The sequence below is a fragment of the Eptesicus fuscus genome, chromosome 16 (assembly GCF_027574615.1).
Source record: "Eptesicus fuscus isolate TK198812 chromosome 16, DD_ASM_mEF_20220401, whole genome shotgun sequence".
Taxonomy (NCBI): Eukaryota; Metazoa; Chordata; class Mammalia; order Chiroptera; family Vespertilionidae; genus Eptesicus; species Eptesicus fuscus.
In genome coordinates, this window is record NC_072488.1 from 55,773,677 (window position 1) to 55,797,486 (window position 23,810).

Genomic DNA, 23,810 nt, shown 5'->3' on the forward strand with positions numbered 1-23,810 from the left:
GCAGGCAGGGGCTGCCAGAGGCGCTGCCTGGGCGCCCAGGCCTGCGTGGGAAGGACACGGGGGGCGGGGGGGGGGGGGGGGGGGGGTGGAGAGGAAGAAGGAAACCAACAAAACTTCTCTTCCCAGCAGCTGCATTGGGGGCCAGGCCCGTCAGGCCCTGGTCAGGGCAGATGAAGCCAAGGATTCCCGTGGGTTAATGCGTTCCAGGGCAACTGGGGAGTCAGCTTTGTCAAAAGCGCCCATTGAGTCAGGCCGCTGAGTCATCTGTTGGCGAAACCTCCGAGGTGCAGCGGCCTGGCAGGCTCCCTGGGAGAGCCGCGGCGACTCTGTTTCCACCGTGGTGGCCAGAAGCCCCGTGACTCCCGCCGCCCTGCTGCCCTTTTAGAAAAAACTTAGATTATAAAACTAATAATCGTTGTAGAAAAAAAGTCAGTATATAAAAAAAATAAGATGAAAACGGATCCATAAGCCTATCCCTACAGAAAATGGCCGTTGCCGTCTTAATGTTCTCCTTTGTTTTCATGCAGGTAATGGGTCAGGTCAGACGCGGCCACACTGAGGTGACACGCACCCCCCAGGTGAGCCCGCGTCCTATCACCACCCACTGTACTTACCCCTCCAGCCTCACTCCTCAGTTGAGATTGGGAACCTGAAAACTTTTATCACTCAGTATGATGCAGGTGTGGCTTTAAGTTAGTCTTTATCATGCAGAGCACAAGCCTCCTTTTTCTGTTTATCTGGTTTTTTAAAATATATTTTTATTGATTTCAGAGAGGAAGGGAGAGGGAGAGAGATAGAAACATCAGTGATGAGAGAGAATCATTGACTGGCTGCCTCCTGCATGCCCCACACTGGAGATTGAACCTGAGCATGTGCCCTTGACTGGAATCGAACCCAGGACCCATCAGTCCGCAGGCCAGTGCTCTATCCACTGAGCCAAACCAGCTAGGGCCTTTTCCTCTGTGTGTGTGTGTGTGTGTGTGTGTGTGTGTGTGTGTGTGTGTGTTTAAGCTTTTAAAACATCATCAGAACTGGGCATTGACTTTTGTTGAGTGCTTCTTTAACTCTATAGTTTTTTTCTTATTTGCCCTGTTACATTGTTAAAAGTATGGGGCCCACGGAGGTTCCTGTTTTGCCTGTTTTATAGGTCTTATTGCCCACCTGCTTTTAAAAAGTCCAAAGGAGAAAGAAAAACTTGACAAAGGCTCAGATTTGCAGCATTGATTTAGCGTGCAGAGTAGGGGACGTCTTGGAGTGAAGGCTACTGAATATAAGGCACTTTGGGTACAAACCAGCGTCCCCCCCCCGAGTCATATAGAATCATCAGTTTTGCCCTTTGCTCTGAAGATGGGAGTTTTGCTTTTGTTGAAGGGTGTACGGGGCTACGCTACGTGTGGTTGGGGTGTCATTTGGTCCAGCGGGAACCCTGGGCAGGGAAGGACGCCCAGGAGGCCACTTTCACATCCCCCTGTTGGGCCAGGGGTCTGGGTGGCTTTGGAAGCCGAGAACGAGTGAACCAGCCATAGTGGGTGGTGGTCCTTCTGTCCCCAGAGCTGCCTCAGCAAGCAGCAGGTCCTCACGGCCATCCGCCAGTTGCAGCAGCTGCTGAAGGTCCAGGAGACCCGCTTCGCCGAGGGCCTCCGCAACGTGAGGAGCCGGCTGGCTGCGCTCCAGAGCTCTGCCAACAGAGTGGGTCCCGACAGCCCCCCAGGTGGGTCCCCACGTCGGCATGACTTGGCACAGGGCATTCAGGCCCTTCACCTGTGACACTTGACCGTGTCTCACAGTGGGTTCCCAGGCCTCTCCCGGCCTCCCCTGCTGGCTCCCCTGTCCGAATGTCACCTATTCCCGCTCAGATCTGTCCATTCTAGGCTGCATAATGCTCACGTCTACATGTTAAGGTCTCAGTCCTCAAAAGGCACCACTTTTAGAGCAAGAGCTGTTTCTCCCCCCTCCTTCATCCCCCTCCCCCGCCCAGGTAGATTCCAGCTGGCTGCAGTCTGGGGTTTAACATTTTTTTAAAAATATATTTTATTGATTTTTTACAGAGAGGAAGGGAGAGGGATAGAGAGCTAGAAACATCGATGAGAGAGAAACATCGACCAGCTGCCTCCTGCACACCCCCTACCGGGGATGTGCCCGCAACCAATGTACATGCCCTTGACCGGAATCGAACCTGGGACCTTTCAGTCCGCAGACCGACGCTCTATCCACTGAGCCAAACCGGTTTCGGCAGGGGGTTTAACATTTTAACACTAATTTTTAGAGCACTGTAAAGTGCACAGCAAAACTGAGGGGAAAACAGAGTTCCCGCTTGCGCCCTCCCGAACACACACGACGTCGCCACCATGGGTGTTGGCACCGGGGCGGCCCTCCTGGTCCACCCAGGAACCAACACTGGCTGCAGTTTTTCAGGCATGAATTCCAGTCCTCCAGCAGGAGGGCCCACTCGTGCCAGCGGGGGAGGAGGGTAGGGGTGGGAGGGGGTGCTGAGGGCACGTCCCTCTGTCTGGTGAGCACAGCAGGTGGGCTCTGACGGACACCAGGGTCTTCTCCTGCTTGTCCCAGGAATGGCTTTCACGTTGCTAAGGCCAAGAAGTGGGGGGCTGGATTTCCTCTGGTCTCTCCTCAGGGTGATGGGATCTGGGGGGGGGGGGGGGAGAGTCATGAGCCTGTGGCGTATCTGATGTCATTCACTCACTTAATACAAATTATCAAGGACCTTGGTTGTGTGAGACGAAGTTTCCTGGGGAAGGCGCTGGATTTTGTACCTTTTTGTCAAATCCGGAGTCTCAACAGCACCGAGTCAACTCTTGATTTCCTCGGCCCCCCTGCGCAGAGCCAGACCTGCCAGCCAGACCCCCTTACCCTTTCCCAGATGCCAGGGGCTCCTTGTGGGGGCTCCCCACAGCCAGGCTCTGAGAAGAGGCAAGGGCATCTATCCTTCCTGCTACAGAGGGGGAACCGCGGCCAAGAGAAGTGAGTTAGCAGTAGCAGGTCCCCGAGCTCGTGACCTTTTTTCCTGCTAGAGGTCCGACTGCACAGGTCCCTCCTCTTCCCACGGGCTCAGAGCTGCCAGCAGCCACCGGGAGTTTCAGAGAAGAAACTGCAGCTGATCATTTCTAAAACCGCCGGCCACGGCCCGTAGTGCACTCAGAAAGGTGGATCTTAAGTCACTAATCCTCTTCTCTCCAGGTTCTGGGTCTTTCTTCCTCCAGCCATGCAAGGATTTTTTAAGTGGTGCACTCTCTTTTTTAAAAAAACTGCCAGCCACCGTGCATTCTACCTCTTCCGTGTGTTGGACATGGGGTCCGGCAGCTGTCAGGACCCCCATCGCAGGGTGGGGTGACTGCACCTGGGCCATGGGAGCCAGACGCTCGCCCCAGGTCAACGAGCAGGTAGTGGGAAATTGGCTGTTTTTTTAAGGGCATTTTGGGGGAGTTGGGAAGAATAATTTCTAGTCCTGAGGACTCCTACGTCTTCCTCTTTGGGCTTCTGTCCTAAGTGTCTCCCTGCTGCTTTCCCAGCCTTTCTTTCCTGCGAGCATCACAGCCTGTGGGCGTCAGGGCTTGCCCAGGCGGCCTCATTCCATGCACATCCGTCGCCCGGGGTGGCTCCCTGCTGATCTCACTCCTGCACACGCAGCTTATTGTGGAAGCTGCAGGGGGCGTCCCTGTGGCCTGCAGGCTCACTGGGACGGGCTCGTGGTGAAGTGAGCCCGCCATGGGCACGCCGTCCACGGGGCACGCCGTCCACCGGACAGAGGCCGTTGGCTCACACTGGGGAAGTGACTGCACATTGATTTTTTTCTCATTTACTCCCCCCAGGGGCAAAAGCAGCGTAAATGCTGCGGCCACCCTCCCAAATTTCTTCACAGATTAATTTCTCGTCACTATTTTTATACCTACTTGATGCTTTTAAGAAGATTTAAAAATATATAAAAATATTTTGTCCTGCTTTTTGACTGGATCATTGCTACAGATTGATTTTTTATTAAACATGTTTAATATGTTTTTAATTGATTTTTTTTTTTAGAGAGAGAGAGAGAGAGGAAGAGGGATAGATAGAAACATCAATGATGAGAGAGAATCACTGAGCCTGCAACCTGGGCATGTGCCCTGACTGGGAATCAAACCCTGACCTCCTGGTTCCTGGGTTGATGCTCACCCACTGAGCCATGCCGCCTGGGCTGCAAATTGATTTTTATTGATCTGTATCCATTCTTTCATCCCACTAACATTTATTGAGCACTTACTGTGCCAGATACTATTCCACCTATGCGGGTATGGTTAACCTGTGAGTTGCTCCAGCAGGTGGTTTTCCTTTCTTTGAGGTTTTTAAAGATTTTTCACCCCAAAGAGACCCCACTCCTTTCCCTCCTGACAGTGGTCCCCTTCACATTCCTCAGGCCTGCCAGGCACCTGGATTCTGTCCTGAGTTCCACGAGGTTATGCCTCCACCGTCTTCAACTCTTGGCTCCAGCGAGGCCTCCTCTGACCACCACATTCACAACTACACCCCTCACTGTGCAACCCAGCAGGATTCCCGGCTCTATTTCCTACATGACACTATCCCTTCTCACCTCACTCTGCCGCTTGCTCGTGGGCCTGGGTTATCAATGGTCTCTCCCTGCTAAAAAGGGGTTCAGAGAGCAAGGTTTTGTTCACTGATTCTCCCAAGTGCTTATCTAGTGCTGGCACATAGTAAGAACACAATAGATAACTTTTCATTTACTCCTGTGTTCAAGGATTATGAATTGGGTGCTCACTGTGGGGCAGGAGCTGGGCTGGGCTGGGCATGCAGCAGGGACTCAGGCCAGGCATAATGCCCCCTTGAGCTGCTTCCTGGGGAGAAAAGTGACAACAGATGTGGAAACAAACACGGTGATAAGATGCCTCCAGTGGTCACAAATCTAGGAAGGAAGCAAAGGGAGCTCACGGCATAGCAGGGGCCCTGGGAGGTTTTAGCAGAGCATGGTGGTCAGAGAACATTCTGTGAGGGGGTTGCATTCAAGCGGAGACCCATGTGAGTGAGAAGGAGCCAGAGATGGGACGTTCTGTGGAGAGAACATCCCAGGCAGAGAGAAGAGCAGACGCCAAGGCCTGGACATAGGCCACGCCCGGTCTGAAGCTCCCAGAGTGTCAGGTGTCAGCACAGCTGCGGGGAATCCCACCCTGAGCTTCCCACGCGGACAGGCCCACGCACGGCACTTGGCGTCTCTGAGCCGCAATCCTCATCCTTCACTGAGTGGGCAGTTCTTGCCCCCGGCCACGCGCGCTCGGAGGAGTCGATGAGACATTTAGAAGGTGCATCCGGGCGCGCAGCCTGGAGGAGGCGCTCGGAGGAGCCTGGTAGTGGACAGTGACGTCTAACTTGCTGTGGTCCTTCCTTTTCTCCCGTAGTTTCCTGCCCTGCTCTGAACGCCCCTCCAGACGGCAGGAAGTTTGGAAGCAAGTACTTAGTGGATCACGAAGTCCATTTTACCTGCGACCCCGGGTTCCAGCTGGTGGGGCCTAGCAGTGTGGTGTGTCTTCCCAACGGCACCTGGACCGGGGAGCAGCCCCACTGCAGAGGTCGGTCCCTCCTCACCGTCCCCGGGGCCGGGCCCTGCTGGGGAGGAAGGCGCATTCCTCGGGACACTTGCCACCTGATTCCGCCACCATTTTTCAGCCGCAGGAAAGCGGACACCGTGTCTGATGACTCAGCTCCCCCTGTCCCAGCTCCCTAAATCCTCCCTACAATTTAGTCTTGTTTTGCCTATGGGGAAATGGAGGCATAGAATGCCCAAGACCTAAGAGCTGGGGGACAGGCTGAGCTGATCCACTCTGACGCCAACACTCTGACCCCAGCGTCCGTTCCTCGGCACCTCACTCCGCTCCTACCGCCGGGGCCGAGACGCCTTCTGTGGGTTGTGGGGAAGGACAAGAGGGAGACGCTGCCCAGAAACGCTCCTCTTGTCTCGTTCGTTCTGGGCTGCAGTCTGCCTGGGAGGCTGCTGGTGGCCTGTGGGGTTGGAGAAGTCCCTCAGGTGTCCTTTGTGTCTGATTTGGGACGTGGTGTGACCGGCTCCGGGGAGGCCGCTGCGAGAGAGGGAGGCGTGAAAGCCTTCTCTTCTCTGTTGGGTTTGGAAACAGTGTTCCTTTGATGCCGAGAGTAATCAGACTTGGCACGCGTCACGTGTTGGCTTTTCAAAAATGTATGGTCCAATCTTCATGCATACCAGTCATTTTCAGGGCCGGCCTCATAGCCCGTCTGCTGGGGCAGAATGTCCATGATTGTAGCCCAAGAAGTGAAGGGGAAAAGCAAATAGGACACGCACAAGTTGGTTCTGAAGAGCAGCATTTGAACGCGTGAGTAGCTTGCAAGCATACAGGAGCATCAGCTCTGCACCGTCTCTCCGGGCGTGAGGGTTGGCCCGAGAAGCACAGGCGAGCGGCGCCACACTCGCGGATCTCAGCTTGGGTTCCCATCTCCTGGGAAGAACGAAGAACGCGGTTTGAAGGGTGGTTACAGGTACCAGCTCTCAGAGCCATCAACAGCTAGCCAGGAAATGCAAGTGGTGCCACAGGCGGACACACGGGGGACCTGAATCTGGATTTCCCTTGATCCTGAGAGATTTCATCATCTCATATCGAGACAAAGAAAAGGACAAGAGGCTTTTCCCTTGTGATGAGTGCTCTTAGGGTTTACTCTCTTCACCACTTTCCTGTGTGTCCTACAGCCTTGTCGCTACAGCCGCCATGCTTGGCACTTAACGTGTAACTGGGCGTTGGCACCCTTGTCTCTGTATTCCTCATAAACTGGGAGCTAACTCCAGAGGCCCGGCCAGCTCTGGACAGCGTTTTGTTTTGTTTTGTTTTGTTTTGGCCGGACAGCACTAGAGACTTCTGTTGGGGAGTCACCCCCATGGTCCTCTCCCTTCTGTGACACTGCCCCTGGGTGACGTCGCCCTCCGCAGGCAGACATCTCCCAGTCAGTCCCTCCCAGGGGCAAGCCCCTGAGTTCTCCATCGTTCCTGAAAGGTGCAGCTTTCCCATCAGGTGTCATTTCGATGGGACGTAAAACACCGGTGAGAGTCCTTTTCTTGAGCATCTTCAATGTGTTCCTCTGTGTCTTCTGTTTCGGCCGGTACTGTTGTTGCATCAGAAATCTCTCGAACACATAGTAACCTGTGACTGGCCTTCCTAGGCCAGGTTCCTCAGGTGTGGGCTCCTGTGGTCAATAGGGAGTCTCTGTCTCTGGAACAGTCTGGCCCCTGGCAACGCGCAGGGCGTTCCAGGACAAGCCCGAGATGGTGGAGACTCTGTGGGAGGAGAATCCAAATTGAGCCCAGCAAGGAAAATCGGTGCAAATGGAAGAGATGGTCCAGACAAGGACTGGAAAGGGCAGAGCTGAGCCAGTGTGACCCACGCGGAAAACAGCGGGGCTGTGACCTGGGGTGAGGGAGCTAGAAAAGCTCCACAGGAACACGTACTTCCCTGAAGATGAGTCATAGGAAAGGACTTGTCAAGCCCATGCAAACTATTGTAAGAAAACAGAGCGTAAAGTCTACAGACAATGAAGAAATGCCAGAAAGACATGCCCCTAACACAGATGAGAACTGTGACTAATAGTGCCAAATAAGCAGCAAGAAATTTTAAAAAGATAAAAACGGTGAAAGGACGGCAGAAGTAAAAATTAGAAAAACCTCAGAAATGAGGTGATTGGAGAAATGGGAAGCTTGAAACTAGATGACAGAACACAGGAAAGCATTAAAAATAAAGGGACAAGAAGTCAGATCATGCGTGTAAAACACAGCTCAGGTCCAGGGACACAGTAAGTGCTCACTTCACAGTCAGTAGGGCAACAGAATCATCACAGAGCTTTTTGTTTTTTTAATCCTCACCGGAGATATGTTTTTGTTCATATTTGAGAGAAAGAGAGAAACATCGATGTGAGAGGGAAACATCGATCGGTTGCCTCCTGCACACAACATGACTGGGAATCGAACCTGCAACTGAGGTATGTGCCTTGACCTGAAATTGAACCCGCAACCCTTTGGTGAATGGGATGGTGCCCAACCAACTGAGCCACACGGCCAGTGCCAGGCTCATCACAGTGCCTTTGCCTTCCCAGCCTCTCCACCGCTTCTCCAGGGCCCCCTTTGCAGCTCTGAAGTCACCATGCACTTAACTAAGTGCCACTGCCAGGGACAGACACGATGTGATGACAGCGGGACTTCAGTCAGGACACAGATGGCACGCCATGGCACGCCTCCAAGAGTGGATCAAGTTAAGCGTCTGTGTGGATCCTGTCTGGAAATGAAAACCTGGGCCACGAGATCCAGAGGGGAGATAGCGCACAGGGGCCTGGGGCACCTGGGTACCATCCCCACCCCACCTGCACCCCATTGTCCAGGTGCGACCGGGCTCGGTGCCTTCTGCTGGAGGCCTGGCTGGGGGCAGACATGGCGCTGGTCCCACCGGGGCCAGACTGAAAGACTCCCGTGTTCAAATCCTGGCTCTGTGCCCACGACCTCAGGGCCTCAAGGTCTGCTGCTTTCAGACTCTGCTGGTGAGAACCGACGGGCTGGACAACGGGTAGAAATGGGAGCTCCACGCCCGGGGCTTTGTGTGCAGTGTGGCTCCCGGCACATTCCTGGAAGCCGGCCGTCTGAAAACAGAACCTGTGCGGGGAGCACAGCCGGGTTGAGGTCACTGAGAAGTTGAAATGGCTCCTCCCAGCATCTGGATGGTCCGGGTCCTTCCGCGATGAAGACAAACCATGTCACAGTCTACACGACACCCCAGCCACGAGGAGGCCAACCCGCCCCACACGGCTGCTGTTCTCATCGGGAGCAAAGACCTTCCCTTCCTCTCGAAGGACACGGCAGGAGAGGCTGCTCGGGTGCCGCTCGGGGTGTTTCGGACCGTCCCCAGGACGCTGTGGTCAGCCTGGGGAACCCCAGACCCGCCCCTGGTGCCCGAATGCCACCGCCAAAACGGGGCTTACGGGATTCACAACATGCAGATGGGGCCTGAGGGTCTCAAAATATCTTTTTTTTTTTTTCCTGATTTGGAAATTTATGAATGTTCATTGTGGAAACAAAGTGTAAATAAGAAAAACTACCAACAGAGAAAAACCTATTACACCGTTAAAACATGTATCTCTCTACCTAGCTTTTCCACGGGACTGTGCGTAGATGAACAAGGAACAGTTTCCTTTTCCAACATTAAGGAGAGGTCCAGGGTCAGGAGAACTTCTGACGGGAGGGCTTCTAGGTGGGATCGGGAAGTGCATTTCCCCATCTCTGTACATCCCATGGGCCATCCCTCCCTCCCTCCCTCTTATAACTCCCCAAACTGAGTTCCTGTCCAAAGGTGTTCTACGTGGGAGCTGGCTGACGGGCCGGTGATGGGCCGCACCCACCGGCAGAGCTCCAGGCTGGCAGGCACGTGGCCTGCTGAGGGAGCTGGGCTGCGCCTGGGCTCCTGCAGCAGGCAGTGGCAAGGGCAGAGGGGGGCGGCGGAGTGCCCGAGTCAAACTGCGACGTAAAGACCGTTCATCCATCTTGGGTTTTGTTTGTTTGTTTTAGAATCAGAACTCAGACTTGTGTTTGAAAATTACGTATCTTCCTAGATATCAGCGAGTGCTCCAGCCAGCCTTGCCAGCACGGGGGGACGTGTTTGGAAGGAGTCAACCAGTACACATGCGTCTGCCCTCCAGGAAGGACCGGGAGCCGCTGTCAGCACCAGGCCCAGACTGGTACGTGGCCGGGTGGGGCTGGGCGAGGACATCCGCTGTGGAGGGACCCTGCTCAGGGGCCACCAGATGCACGCACGCCAGTGTGGGCTCTTCCTCTCTGTGCCGCATCCATTGATCTCTCTGGTTCCCCGATGCAGTTACAGGGGATGGAGTTTAGCGCTTTTGTTTAACCAGAGTTTTGAACCTTTTTATGGGAGAAAATTCAAGTGGAAGAACTGATTCACAGCCTGAAAACTGCCAGGTGGGGCTGGGCTGAGATGTTTCCTTGCGGCCACCTCCCCTTGTTGGTGTTTCCCCTGCGAGTGACTTCCTTTCCCATCACACCTGCAAGCCCGTAGCTACTGTTAGAGGCCAGGTGTCTTTAGAGCTGGGCGACGACTCCTCTGCGTGGTGGTGGGGTTGTCCGCACGGAGTCCCCGCATATCTCCAGCCAGAAGGCCTGGTAGACACAGTGGCTGCCGTGCGGATGGCAAGAAAATGCAAGGAATCTATAGGGGTGGACAGGGCTCCCACATTGTGGTGCAACCCAAATGACACAAATAGATCAGATCCTAAATATATCCTGTTCCTTTGCCCCCAAAGCCTGGCACGTCCTGTGTGGTTTCTGTGTGGCATCTGAGGGAGCTGGGGGGGGGAGAGGGGGAGGGGGGGAGTTGGGCGGTTAGCACAGTGTCCGGAGACTAGGAGCTTTGTCAAGACTCAGTGTCCTTGCACTGGACCCAGCTCAAGGTCACCTTTAAGTGTTGCCCCCAGCAATTTGCTGCTTTATGTGTCCTGATTCCCTTCAGCCTGCTGGGAGTTTTCTCAGGATGAGGCTGCCCTGCCAGGAGCCCAGGGCCCCTCCAGCTGGTCGCCAGGGGGCTGCTCTCTGTCAGACGGAGTGGGAGGCAGGCCCCTCTGGGCAGCCCCACGGCCTCTCCTCCTTACAAACAGGACAGAAAGGGAAATGGGCCCCTCACAACCTAGCTGTGCTGGTCCTGGAGGCTGACGGCGTCTGCTGTCAGGACCTTTAGGCAATTGTTTCTCAGGTCCAGGGCACTTCAGGTATAAAGCAGCCTATGACGGGGCCCCTCCCCCGGGGCAGGGAAGGAGGGCGTGACGGGTGCACCAAAGCCAGCTCCTGCCTCGCAGCATCCGTGGACCTTCTAGCAGACGCCTGGGGAGCTTACTCACCTGTGTCTTTCCGGCTCCCTGGGGGGGAGTCTCTCGCTCAGTACTTCCTCTTAAACCCATTCACCTTTTTTTCTGTTTTTTCTGTCGTGATAAAATACACACAACAGAAAAGTTGCCATTTTAAGTGTAGGCTTCAGTGGCAGGTTCGGGCACTGAGTCTGAGCTCCTGCAGCAGGCTGTGGCAAGGGCCGAGAGGGGAGGCGGAGCGAGGTTGTGAGGGGCCCGTTTCCCTTTCTGTCCTGTTTGTAAGGAGGAGAGGCCGTGGGGCTGCCCAGAGGGGCCTGCCTCCCACCTTCCCTCTGACAGAGAGCAGCCCCCAGGCGACCAGCTGGAGGGGCCCTGGGCCGGCAGGGCAGCCTCATCCTGGGCCTGCAGCCATCCATCCCTGAGCTTTTTCACGGTGCGGAGCTGGAACTCCGCACCCAGTCCCTCCCCTGGCCACCCTGCTACTTCTGTCTCCGACTCCTCTCAGGACCACTAAGTGGAACCCCACAGTCTGTGTTCTGTTGTGCATCCCCTTCCTTTCACCCCCATTCCTCTACAGCCTCCCCAACCACGTGAGAGCACGCACATCCTTTGACAACTTCCAAAAACGAACACTTTTTTTCTGATGAGAACATTTATTTCTGTTCTTGGTTCAAAAACAAACCAAAAGCGCAGACACTGTAGAAAAGAAAAAGAACACAACACGAAAGAACCCTCCAGCAGAGGTGTGAACTGCGGTGCCGGCTGTTAGCGCTGCCTGAGTGTGAAGCCTTTCTGAACAGAGAGGCCATTTCGCCCACCTTCGCCCTCAGCCTGGCTTTGGGGGGTGCGGCGTGTGTGCCGCGCACCCTGGGTGGGCCGTGCATGGGGGTTTTGGTGAATCCCCCCGCTTCCTCCCCCTGCAGAGTGAGCTCTTCTTCTGGCTCCTCGGCTTTCCTGAGGTCCAGGGGGACAGGGGGTGGCCCTGACTCATCTTCTCCCCGCAGTCGCCCCCGAGCGCCAGGCCGACGACCCCGCCTTCAGCCGCGCGCCCCGCTGCGCGCAGGTGGAGAGGACCCGGCACTGCAGCTGCGAGGCCGGTTTCCAGCTGAGCGGCTCTGCTGGCGGCGACAGCGTCTGCCAGGGTAGGTGGGCGGGCGCGCGGGGAGGAGACGCGAAGTGGGGAGGACACAATAGGGCACCCACCAGCCAGGGATGGGCACAGCAGGGGGGACGCAGGAGGGAAGGGGCACCACCTCCGCCCACCCACCTATGGGCGCACCCAGCCCGCACCCAGAGCACGAAGGAGGAGCGCAGCCTGAGAGGTCCCATCCACTGTGGTTTCCGGTTCCTGCTGACCTGGTGGCTGCTAAGACGGAGCTGACACCTAGACATGGCGGGAGGCGGCCATCATGAGCAAGTAGCCAGGGGTCCCAGGCTCACCCCCAAGTCAGAACCTGGCCTTGAGCCTCTTGTCCCTGCATCCTGGCTGGAATCACAGAGGTGGGCTTAGCTGTATGGACAAGGCCACTTCTAGTGACCATCTTACCCTCCAAAGCTCCTTCTGTAAACAACTCAGACCAGTGGTTCGGACCTGAGAATTGGTCAGTTGGTGCCAACAGCCTCATTTTACTGCAGCAGAAACAAAACCCAAAGAGGTTTTGAGGGGGCCACAAACTAGGCCGGGAGTCTGGGGGTGAAGCAGGGACTGTCTCTCTGGGCTGCCCTGGGGCCCTGCTTGGCCAGCCTCTGTGGGGTCTCCCTTTCCAGGGACTTCAGCCTTAGATGGAGGAGCCTTGGAAGCTGCCTGGTCAGCTCCCTCACTCCTCCCTATGCCCTCTGGCCCTTGGCTCAGCAGAATGGGAGTGCCCACTTCTCTCTCCCCTCCCCCCACCCCCCGCCCCGCTTCCCATGCTCTGCTGAGGACAGGGCTGACTGCATGGCCCCCGGAGTTATCCCAGGCACTTCTGTCCCCAGATGTGAATGAATGTGAGCTCTATGAGCAGGAGGGGCGCCCCCGGCTCTGCATGCACACCTGTGTGAACACACCTGGCTCCTACCGCTGTGCCTGCCCCAGCGGGTACCGGACCCTGCCCGACAGGAAGAGCTGTGAGGGTGAGTGAACCTGCACCAGAGGCAGGTGCTGTGGGGCTGAGAGGGGCTCTCCGCACCTGGTCACTGCTACTCCTGGGACCAGCCAGGACTTCAGAATGGGATGCAGTGGAGGTTCTGGGGGTCAAAGTCTCGGATATATTCAGTCTTTAAAAATCCACCAGCAGCTTGGCCAGTGTGGCTCAGTGGATAGAGCGTCGGCCTGTGGACTGAAGGGTCCTGGGTGTGATTCTGATCAAGGGCATATGCACGGGTTGCATGCTCAATCACCAGTAGGGGGCATGCAGGAGACGGCGATCAATGATTCTCTCTCAACATTGATGTTTCTATCTCTCTCTCCCTCTCCCTTCCTCTTTGAAATCAATAAAAATATACTTGGGGGGAAAAAAAACAAACACCAACAGCCTGGCAGGTGTGGCTCAGTGGCTGAGCATTGACCCATGAGCAGTTCGATTCTCAATCAGGGCACATGCCCAGGTTGTAGTTCGATCCCCAGTAGGGGGCGTGCAGGAGACAGCTGATCAATGATTCTCTCTCATTAATGTTTCTATTTCTTTCTCCCGCTCCCTCCCTCTCTCTGAAATCAATAAATAACAACAAAAAGGCCACCAACAAAAGGACCTCTCATCAGGCTGCACTGGCAGTGACATAAATAGGAAAGCGAGTTGCTTAACCATCCTGGCAAATAGTCTCTTGTGACCTTCTGCAAGTACCTGCTTGCAAGGTCAGGCCGTGTCCTCCCACTCAGTGGTGCCTTTAGCCAGGGTTGGACCCAAAGGAAGAGCAGCCAGTTGGGCCCCCTGCCCTGCAATCGGGAGGAGACATGAGGCCCCGGGTGTAATGCGCCTTCTCCATGGCTGGTGCAGGCCTGCATCTCCACCTGAAAGCTGAAAGGGAAGCACCTTACAGCCGCTGTGCCCTGGTGTGATCACCCCACATCTCAGCCCTGGAACCCTGATGCTATAGCAGGTCTCTTGGTTGCAGAAAACTGGGTCTGCTAGCCCAGGCCGCCTCACATTAGAGGAGGGACAAATCCGTGTTCCTCGGCTGTCACCCACGGAGACAGGACACAGAAGAGAACCCAGCTGGTCCTGGACTGTGGCTCTGAGCTGCTGGGGGAGAAGGAGGAGGAAGAGAGGGCAGAAGGCTCCATAGGCTGTGGGAACCGAGAGGAGGTGGCTCCCCAGTGACATCCTATTGAGGTTCCACTGCAGGACTCAGAGAAATGGTAACCTGGGATTGGTGTAGGAGAAGGTATCCAGATAGCCATCATCTGTCCATCCACCGATCATTCCATCTCTCTCATCCATCTCCATCTGTCTCCTCCATCTATCCACCCATCCATTCATCTTTTTCATCCATTCATTTATCCACCCATCCACCCATCCATCTCTCATTCATTTGTTCTTCCATCTGTCCGACCTACAGTGTTTGTGTGGGGTTGGGAAGAAACACACACTTCAGTGGGGAAACTCACCTGTGAAGGGAGCAGAGAACTCATACAGAGGAGCGGGAGGCCATCTGCTTTGGGCATGGGGTGAGGCCGAGTAGGAAGCTTTCAATGATTTGATCATAAAGGGCGTGATAACAGCCATGGAGGGGAGACTGCAGGGCACCTTGGCGGACGAGGCAGGTCTGAGAGAAGCACTGTGGCAGGAGCACTCCTTCGTGCTGTCCAGCCCCCTGCAAGCTGTCACACCCAGGAGGGAGGACAGGATCCCGGGAGGAGAGGTCCCCACTCTAAGAAACAGCATGAACATTTGGAAAGATTAGAACGTGTGGGACACCACACTCCGGTGGCCCTGCCAGTGATGGAGGGGACGTCAGCGGTCTTCACCCTAACTGGGTGCCCGTATTTCAGATATTGATGAGTGTGGGAGCTCACAGCACCTGTGTCCCCGGGGGACCACATGCATCAACACTGGTGGAGGCTTCCAGTGTGTCAGCCCTGAGTGCCCGGAGGGCAGCGGCAACGTGAGCTACGTGAAGACTTCTCCCTTGTGAGTATCCCACGTGGCTGGGCTGGGTTTTCCAAGTGGTCTTGGGAGAAGGTGCAGTTACATCGGAGGAAAGATGAAAGGGGCGGATCTGGGAGTCTGGGTTCTCTGAGCTCCTGTGTCCCTTTAGTGGTTGCAGAACCTGCATCGCTGCTCTGTGCAGTCGGAACCCAGTTTGCCCGACAGGAGTCATTTCCCAGTGCTGCCTGCGGACGCGGAGGGCGCGGGCGCTTCAGGGAGGGAAGACGGCCGGGTGATGCGGCCAGGAGGCAGGTGTCCATCACACTGATTTGGGAGAGGACCACCTTCTGGTGCTCACGCAGCGCATCCTGCGCGCTTTGCTAACCTGTGTCACCGGCTTTTCCGCGGTGCTAGAAGGGCTCCTGGGAGCCACGCGCTTTAATAGAGCTTTTTCCTTTTGAAAGATGGGAGACAGGCCTTTGAGGAGAATAACTACAACCAGGACAAAGTTCGTGCATTTTCTTCTAAAAAGATCCCAAGAGCTCTAGCGTCGTCTTTAGAACGAACCCGCTTCGCCTGCTTAGATACTTGAAGTGCTTTGGGGGCTACAGGAGAGGGGTAGCGGTGAGAAAGGCAGGCCCTGCGCGTGGCAGCTGTTTAGTGAGAGTGAAGGACAGAGGGGCCTACACATCTTAGGCCTGGGGACATCCTTGATTAACAGCCAGACGTAGTATTCAACCTGCATCAATTCCCATGATGAGGAGACTCACCAAATTAGCTTACCTTCATCCGTGTTCCTGTGGGACATGCCAGCCCTTCCTCCGGCCCCTGGCCCCACATGGTTAAGGCAGAGAGAGTTTGCTGCTGTAGGAATGAGTGACCCTTAGAGATTTAGGAAGTTCAGCATGGGGAGCGCCATATCCCAGGAGGTCCCCGGCTACCTGCTTGGGCCCCCACATTCGATGGAGGTCTCAGCATGTGCAGACAGGGCCTGGTCTGAACACAGCATCACCATTGCTATTTAATCTCCCCTGGCTTTATTTTTCTGTAACAGCTATGGTAATAGCATACCTGCACACCCACACCCACATGCACACTCACACACACACACAGGAACACGCACACGCATACACAAGTGGGTTAGGGGAGTGCCTCTCCCTTGGCCACCTTGACGCCAGCCACACTCACTTGCCTGTAGCTGCAGGCACCTGTGGTGAGGGGACCAGTGGCTGGGAGAGGTCACTCCAATGGCCTCTGCAAGAGGGCAGGCAGGGGACAAGCCGGGCCAGGGCAGCCCCTCTGCGTCTCCCGGAGGCTGACTGCCTACATCTTGCCTCTCTGATCCAGTCAATGTGAGCGAAACCCCTGCCCCATGGACAGCAGACCCTGCCACCACCTGCCCAAGACTATCTCCTTCCACTACCTGTCTCTGCCCTCCAACCTGACAACGCCCATCACGCTCTTCCGCATGGCCATGGCCTCGGTGCCCGGCCGACCCGGACCCAACAGCCTGCGGTTTGGCATCGTCGGTGGGAACAGCCGCGGCCACTTTGTGATGCAGCGCGCAGACCGCCAGACCGGGGAGCTGATCCTCGTCCAGCCCCTGGAGGGGCCGCAGACGCTGGAGGTGGACGTTGACATGTCAGAATACCTAGACCGCGCTTTCCAGGCCAACCACGTGTCCAAGGTCACCATCTTCGTGTCCCCGTATGACTTCTGAGGGTGCTTGAGCACGGGGCGTGGCGATCTGGGCTCACGTCTCTTCAAAGCCTCGGCTGTGGGCACTGACTGCGAGACACTGGCCCTCCCTGCCCACCTGCCCACCTGCCTAGGCACCAGGTATCCAGGGCAGCGCTGCACGCTGGCCCACAGTCGCACGGACGGGCAGCCACAAAACCCAAACCGCTGCCATCGCTTCTGTTTTCTGCTTTAAGGTTGTTCCCTTTGATGATGCACTAATTTTCTAAAATCTCTTTTCCAGGGGAATGGGCAGCTTTTGAAAATGCTGTGCGAATGGCATTGTGGGTTTGAGCTAGCTGGGGAGGGGAGGCTCATGGATGTCTGAGGTGGTTGCGAGTCCTATATGATGACAGTCATGCCGAGGGTCAGACTGTGCCCTGTGTGCGTGGCCCGGGGTGGGTCCTCGGCCACAACCTAGTGTTCTGCTGTTGTCTGTGTCCCCTCTGTGACGTGCCTTCTCGCCAGAGAGGGATGCAGGGCCCGGGACCCCCACACTGATTCTTCTAGACCAAGAGACCGCCATTAAAGAGTAGATTCTGCCTGAATTAATTCCTTTTGAGAAATCGTATCTCAAAACATAGTCTGGTATTCTAACTGAGTAAGTAAAGCCTTTTGCTTCTCCCTGCCACCTGGCCTGCCCCTGAACATGAGCTGGCCCTGTTCCTCTTCCTGTCCAGGCGCACCCACTAAGATGAATGACTTAGGAAGAACACACGGGTGAATGTGGGATTGCTCCCCCAGGGGAAATCCGGCCTGGCCAAATGGGAGATTGGTGAGGCAACACCTGGCTGTGGGGAGTTTAAGAAGGTGCTTGAATTCCACTGATCCCAGGCCTTCTGCTTCTGATGGAAGAGCCAGGGTGGGAGACGCTGCAGTGACCGGCTAGGGCGGGGCGGGAGTGGGAGACACCATTCAGGTTAAAACTTAGAAGTTGGCTGAGCCGTGAGGAGGTGTCAGTATCCGAATACATGTTCATCTAGGTGAGATTCATCACAGGTGCATTATTTAAAAACACTTTGTGATTGCCTTGGTGTAAGATGGAGCCAGAGGACGTGTGTTGCCAGGTGAGTGGTGAAGCCCACATCAGGCTGTTTCTGGGACACTATCCTTGTCTTAATTTGTCAGACGAAGAGTGAGTGACGTTTTTCTCCTCCCATGGATTTAAATATATTTTATTGATTTTTTAAATAAATAAAAGGAAGAGAGGAAGAGAGAGGGATAGAGAGTTAGAAACATCGATGAGAGAGAAACATCGATCAGCTGCCTCTTGCACACCCCCTACTGGGGATGTGCCCGCAACCAAGGTACATGCCCTTGACCGGAATCGAACCTGGGACCTTTGAGTCCGCAGGCTGACGCTCTATCCACTGAGCCAAACCGGTTTTGGCTCCTCCCATGGATTTAGCTGTCATCTCTGCCACAGCAGAACCAGGGCCTGCCAATCTGCTTTCCAGGTTGTTACAAGACTATTGAAACTGTTACCCAAGCCTTGTATTTCCAAGCGGTGCTGTGACAGATCAGAAGCCTGCATGTCACCCAGTCCCCTGGGCAGAAGGCCAGGTGGGAGAGTCCAAGGGCCTGGCCACATTCCTGAAATTGAGGTGTCCCAGCGGTGTGCTCCCATTCCTTGCTGGGGTAGGGACAGCTCCAGGTGAGGGGGGGGGGTGTCTCCAGGACAGGTGCCCCACCTGCACTGTGAGACGATGACTTGATGACTTGGATGCCACACAGGCCAGTCTAAAGCAGTGGTTTGCACCCGAGATCTGCCCTCGCAGAACCACATAGCGTGCCGGCTGCTCGGGCCCTCCTGTGGATCATGCCTGGGCCTTCTCCGGGGGTAATACCTGATAGAGTTCTCTCTTCTCTCTCACCTCACGTTCTCTGTGAAAGCCAACTCTCCTTTGTCCCTTCACAATCTGTGCCAGGCCAGAGTAGCTAACAGTTACAGCATTAACTTGTACCCTTGCCAAGAGGCATAAGTTCCTAGTATTTGGCAGTGGGGTTTTCAAACTTTGTATCGTGCACAGTTGCAAATACACACAGAAGCAGAGAGACTAGTGTAATGAGCCCATGTCCGAATCACCAGCCTCAGTGATTAACACACGGTCAGTCTCTTACATCTCTACTCTGACCCCCCAATGATGATTCTGAAGCAGATCCTGGACATCACTCGTAGCATTTCATCTGTAAATGTTCCAGCATGTATTTCTAAACCCTAAGTACTTTTAAAAAAGCACAACTTCAATTCCAATCATACCTAAAAATTAGCAATAATTCCTTAATACCTTCAAATATTTCTGAATGGCCCATGATTTTCTGGGTCCATGATTTATAATTTTTTGATATGCCTCTTTAGTCTCCATTCATCTGTACATCTTAGCATATGTTTGTTTGGAGAACCTGGAGGCTTATTAGAAGACAATGGACGGGGTTATTTGTCCTGTAGAATTTCTCACAGTCTGGGTTTTCTTGGATGCATCTCTGTTATGTCTTTTAATGTGTTCCTCTGTCCTCTCTGTTTTTTTATATATCAACTAGAGGCCTGGTGCATGAATTCGTGCATGGGTGGGGTCCCTTGGCCTGACCAGTGATCGGGGCTGATCAGGCAGTGTCACCCAGTCCCAGTCAGGGCCTCGGGGCTGTCCAGCCAGGTGTGGGTGACCACAAGAGGTTGGCTGGCAATGGGAGGTTAGTTGTGGGAGCGCACTGACCACCAGGGGGCAGCTCCTGCATTGAGCGTCTTCGGTCAACCAGTCATAACGGTCCATTAGGCTTTTTTATATATAGATGTTTATAGAGAGAGATTTAATCAGGGTCCCTTTAGGTTTAGTTTTGCAAGATTACTTCCAGTGAGAGCTATAGAATCTCTTGTTGACTCTTCTTTTCTGATGTTTGCAGCCATTAATGGTTATTGACAGATCCATGACTCCATTAGGCGTTGCAAATGATATCCTGGTGCTGTTGTTTCTTTTTTGTTTATTAGCTGGCACATTTCTAAAGAGAAACCTCTTTTCATCAATTATTTCGTTATCCTGAGGTTTGGTCTGTATAGGAAAGGCAGGAAAATTTCTTGACTGTTTCTTCTTTATCAGTGTCCTAGGTGGATAGAGGGAGAAGTGTTTTGTGTGCTGAGTAGGTGATAAACTAGAGGCTTAAACATAGCCGATGTAGTTTCAATGCACTGCAGTTTCAGTCTTCCCGTTGCTCAGATGGTGCTGCCTCTGGCTTGGGAACTGCTTCAAGTTGGCTGATTCCTTGTGACACGACCCTGGTGGTCTTTGATAGTTTGTAGTGATCTTGACAAGATCTTTCAAGCTCATCTAGTATATTCTGTGCCACAGCCCTGAAGCCATCCATCTCCCCTAGGACTCTGGTTCCTTTCAGTGGGGAATGATCATTAGAGCTCAAACTCTGGTGCTAGGAGTGCTCAGTGGTAGTGGTTTGGTCGTTGTTTCTTGGTTTTGTGGACAGAACTAGGAAATATGTACTCTTAGGTTTTTCTTTAAAGAGAAAAACACTACATGAGTTTATATTGGTATTCCCAATTCAACTCAAGACTGTAGCGTTTTTAATGTAACTTCATTGACCTTACACCTGCTCTTTTTTTCTCTCATTTAAAAAAGACCCTTCTCAAAATTACCAAAATAGTCACACATTGTCTTAAATCCTCAGAATGACAATGCCAAGTTTTCTTTTGCAATTCTTACTATCCTAGGTCGATGCCATTAGGGATGTACAGTCAAGTTACTGTTTTTAAAATAACTCAGAACAGTTCCTCTCTCTCTGTGGTTATACCCCAAATTTGAATTAGGGTTATGGTTATTCACTTGGTTTTGCTTAAATTTTTAGAGACTGCTTTTTAATTTTAATTTTTTTTATAATTAGGTAAATTATTTACATGGTTCCAAAGTCAAATCCACAACATGGGCTGTATTCAGAGACGTCTGTATTTTATATTCCCTCCATCCTATTACCTTTTTTCTGCCATAGATAATCAATATCTTTTCCCATTTTACCCCTCCATTTAAAACACTGTAAGCAGATGGTGAAGGATAGCATGCTGTTTTAACTTTCCTTGGTCCTGCTTTTCCCCTTAACAGTATATATGGAATATATTAACACCCCATAGCACCGGACAGAACGTTCTCCTATAAAGTGCTCTGTTATAAGGACAGTGTTTATCCAACCAGCCACCCTTGATTGACATTTGGGTTTGTTTCCAGTCCTTTCATATTAAAAATACTGCAGCAACATGCATTTGTCTTTTTGTATTTTTGCCTTTGTATCTCCGGGGCCAGTTTTCCCTCCATAAGGATTCTATTCTACTTTTTCTTCCCAACAACAATGCATGAGAGTCATGTTCCTGAACCAAACAAGGCCCAGGGGTGTCCCTGGTTCTCACATCTGCACAAAGCTCCCCCCACCTACCCCCAGAAGGACAGAGAGGCCTGAGTGGAGGGCTACTCCACAGCCAGCCTGCCTGCCCGCTCGCACTGGACTCCTGAGTGGCGGTCAACAGCCACCAGGAAGCGAGGAGACAAGCCACGGGATCACTGGCTCCCCAGAAAGAAAAGTTAGCTAGGTTTTCGGATAACTTTTAAAAATCACCTTATTTTCTTGTTCCTTAAACTAAATTTTAAAAACGTTTGTTTTTATTGATTTTAAAGAAAGAGGGAAGGGGAGAGAGAAACATCAATCGGCTGCCTCCTGCACACCTCCTATTGGGGAGTGAGCCTTCGACCCAGGCATGTATCCTGACCAGGAATCGAACTGCAACCTTTGGGTACACGGGATGACACTCAACCAACTGAGCCACACCCCAGCCAGGGCAAAACAAACTCACCTTCTTTTCAAAGTGTAGCACCTCCAACACAAGCAAACAAAAAGGAAAATACATTTAAAACAAAATACCACTGCAGAGTCACAGTAAACTTGATGGGTTTGTGGGGATCTGAGCATGTGCCCGGGAGAGACGTGACATCACACTCAGTGGTCACGTTCCACCAGCCACCGCCTCAGCCCTTACCCAGCTCGCACTGCAGAGGTGGAAGGCAGGCTTTTGTGGCTTTTACCTATACATTTGAAAATCTGTAGGTTTTTATAAACGGCATGAAAATTCCTGAATGTCTCCTGTGTTCCAGGTTTAGGATATAATGGGTGGATATAGTTGTTTAGGATATAATGGGTGGACTGTCAGGGACCCTGACCTCACGGAGCTTCCATTTCAGCAAATGAGAAGATAATGAGCATGTAAACAAGAAAGACTTGTGATTTCAGGGAGGGGTGAGTGCTATGAAAATGAAAGCAGCAAATGAGGGCGGTCAGCACGCGGGGAATGTGTGCAGCTCGACCATCCATTAGCCCAGATTTTGCAAACACTGTCATCGTGTGTAGTAACAGACCCCGGCTCCTGGTGTTCGGCTTGTGACTCGGAATTTGGAGTGTGGGAATGCAGAGGGGATATGCGGAGGCCTGGGGCGACCACAGTGGGTTCCTGTGCACAAAGCAAAGGCAGCTTCGTGGAGACACAATGTTGCTGACTTGGAAAAGGAGGGAAAGGAGGCCCTGGGGGACCTGCAGGGACAGAACCTCATTTTTCATTTGGTTATTGATGCTGCTATAAAATGTCCCCAAACTTAGCAGCTTAACACAATCATTTTATGCTCATGGACTCTATGCACCGGAACTCGATGGAGCGCAGGGAGATGCTTCTCACTTGCTCCACATCATCTGCTGGGAACCCTCAGCAGCGAACACTCCTGGCCAGGGGCCAGGTGACCTGAGGGTCGTGCACGCACTTGCCTGCTGGCCTGGCAGACAGGACTGGCAAGCGGACCCCTTCCTTGGACTCTTCACATGGGTTAGCTTCCTCAGAGCCTGGTGGCCGCAGAGGGTGGCACTTCTGATGTGGCAGCTCAGGGTTCCCAGTGTGAGTGTCCTGAAAACAAGGTAGAAGCTGCATAGCCTTCTGACCACCTGGGAAGTCACAGAGGGTCACCTGTGCCACACTCTGCTGGTCGAAGAAGTCATAAGCCCCACTGAGTCAAGGGAAGTGGGCATGGGCCCGTGAGTCCTTGCTGAATTGGGTTGAGTTGAATTTGAGACGTTTCAAAGGGCCTTCGGGCCATTTTTACACTGTGTGTGGGGTCCCGTGTCCCGTGTCCCGTGAAACCTTGCTTCCTGTGCTTTCCCAGAAACTCCGCGTTCTTTCCTCCGTGCTCAAGCTCTGTGGGTGCTCTGTTCAAGCAGACAGTCCTGCCACGGACAGGGTTTGTACTCAAGTTGGGAGATGAGATCTCTCACCTGTACCTCAAAGGGGTACCTTTGACAACAGTGAAAACAGTCAAAGCTCAATGGGCTGTAAGCTCACCAGGGTCAGAGGTCAGGGGAAAGAGACCATTGGCAGGGTTGGCACCAATGTCTGGAGAAGTTGGCTCTTCAAGGGTTCTGATTAGAGGAAATCTCATGGCAAATGCCACATCTGGGCATCCTCGCTCTCACAAGGAGGATTTCCAACAAAACCCGGCATCGGCAAAGCCACGGAAATGTCTGCTGACCTGCAGACCAGAGAGTATAAGACTTGATGGAAAATGGGTTTGCGCTGACAGAGTTTTCTGAATCTGGCCACCTTTAAAGGAAGAATTAGATTGTTGCAATCCAGGTCTTTATCTCCAGGAAGCTTTTTAGACAGACTTTTGAGGGGAAAACAGGCTCTTCAGCACACACACCTGGCTTACCGAGGCAGGAGTACAGCGGCTGAGCAGTGGCCCTTGTATGAAAGTCAGCTTGCCTGTCTTTCACAGTCGCTGAGTCATGTTTCTGTAAAGATCTCTGTGTCATAAACCCACGTGTCCTCCCTGCCCATCCATGAGGCTCCATCGCAGGAAGAGAGTGTTCCTCACCTAGCCCAGCAGCAGGGGTGCCAGGTGGGGCTGAGCACTGGGCTCTGGGTACCAGTGTCTCTCCCACTCCAGTGCTGAGCCTGCCCAGGGGACAGGTGTGTCTCTGCAGTATATTCGCCATTTCCCGGAAAGGCAGCGATCGCAGATGCAGCCCGACCCCCAGAGCCCTGAGTCATCCGGCCCCGGCCCACCTGGCCCACACTGAGGACGCTGCCAT

General features: G+C 53.6%; 1 protein-coding gene across 1 annotated transcript in view; it reads left to right on the top strand.

The window, feature by feature from the left end:
* The window catches only part of FBLN7 (fibulin 7), a 31,331-nt gene extending 14,597 nt beyond the window's left edge, over window positions 1-16,734 (top strand). The window contains exons 3-10 of the mRNA XM_054728543.1: window positions 517-560; window positions 1,552-1,711; window positions 5,403-5,573; window positions 9,619-9,744; window positions 11,889-12,026; window positions 12,859-12,996; window positions 14,855-14,993; window positions 16,299-16,734. Coding sequence (XP_054584518.1) covers window positions 517-560; window positions 1,552-1,711; window positions 5,403-5,573; window positions 9,619-9,744; window positions 11,889-12,026; window positions 12,859-12,996; window positions 14,855-14,993; window positions 16,299-16,671 — 1,289 coding nt within the window. The 3' untranslated portion in view covers window positions 16,672-16,734. The remainder of the gene's footprint in view (window positions 1-516; window positions 561-1,551; window positions 1,712-5,402; window positions 5,574-9,618; window positions 9,745-11,888; window positions 12,027-12,858; window positions 12,997-14,854; window positions 14,994-16,298) is intronic.
* Window positions 16,735-23,810: the final 7,076 nt, after the last annotated feature.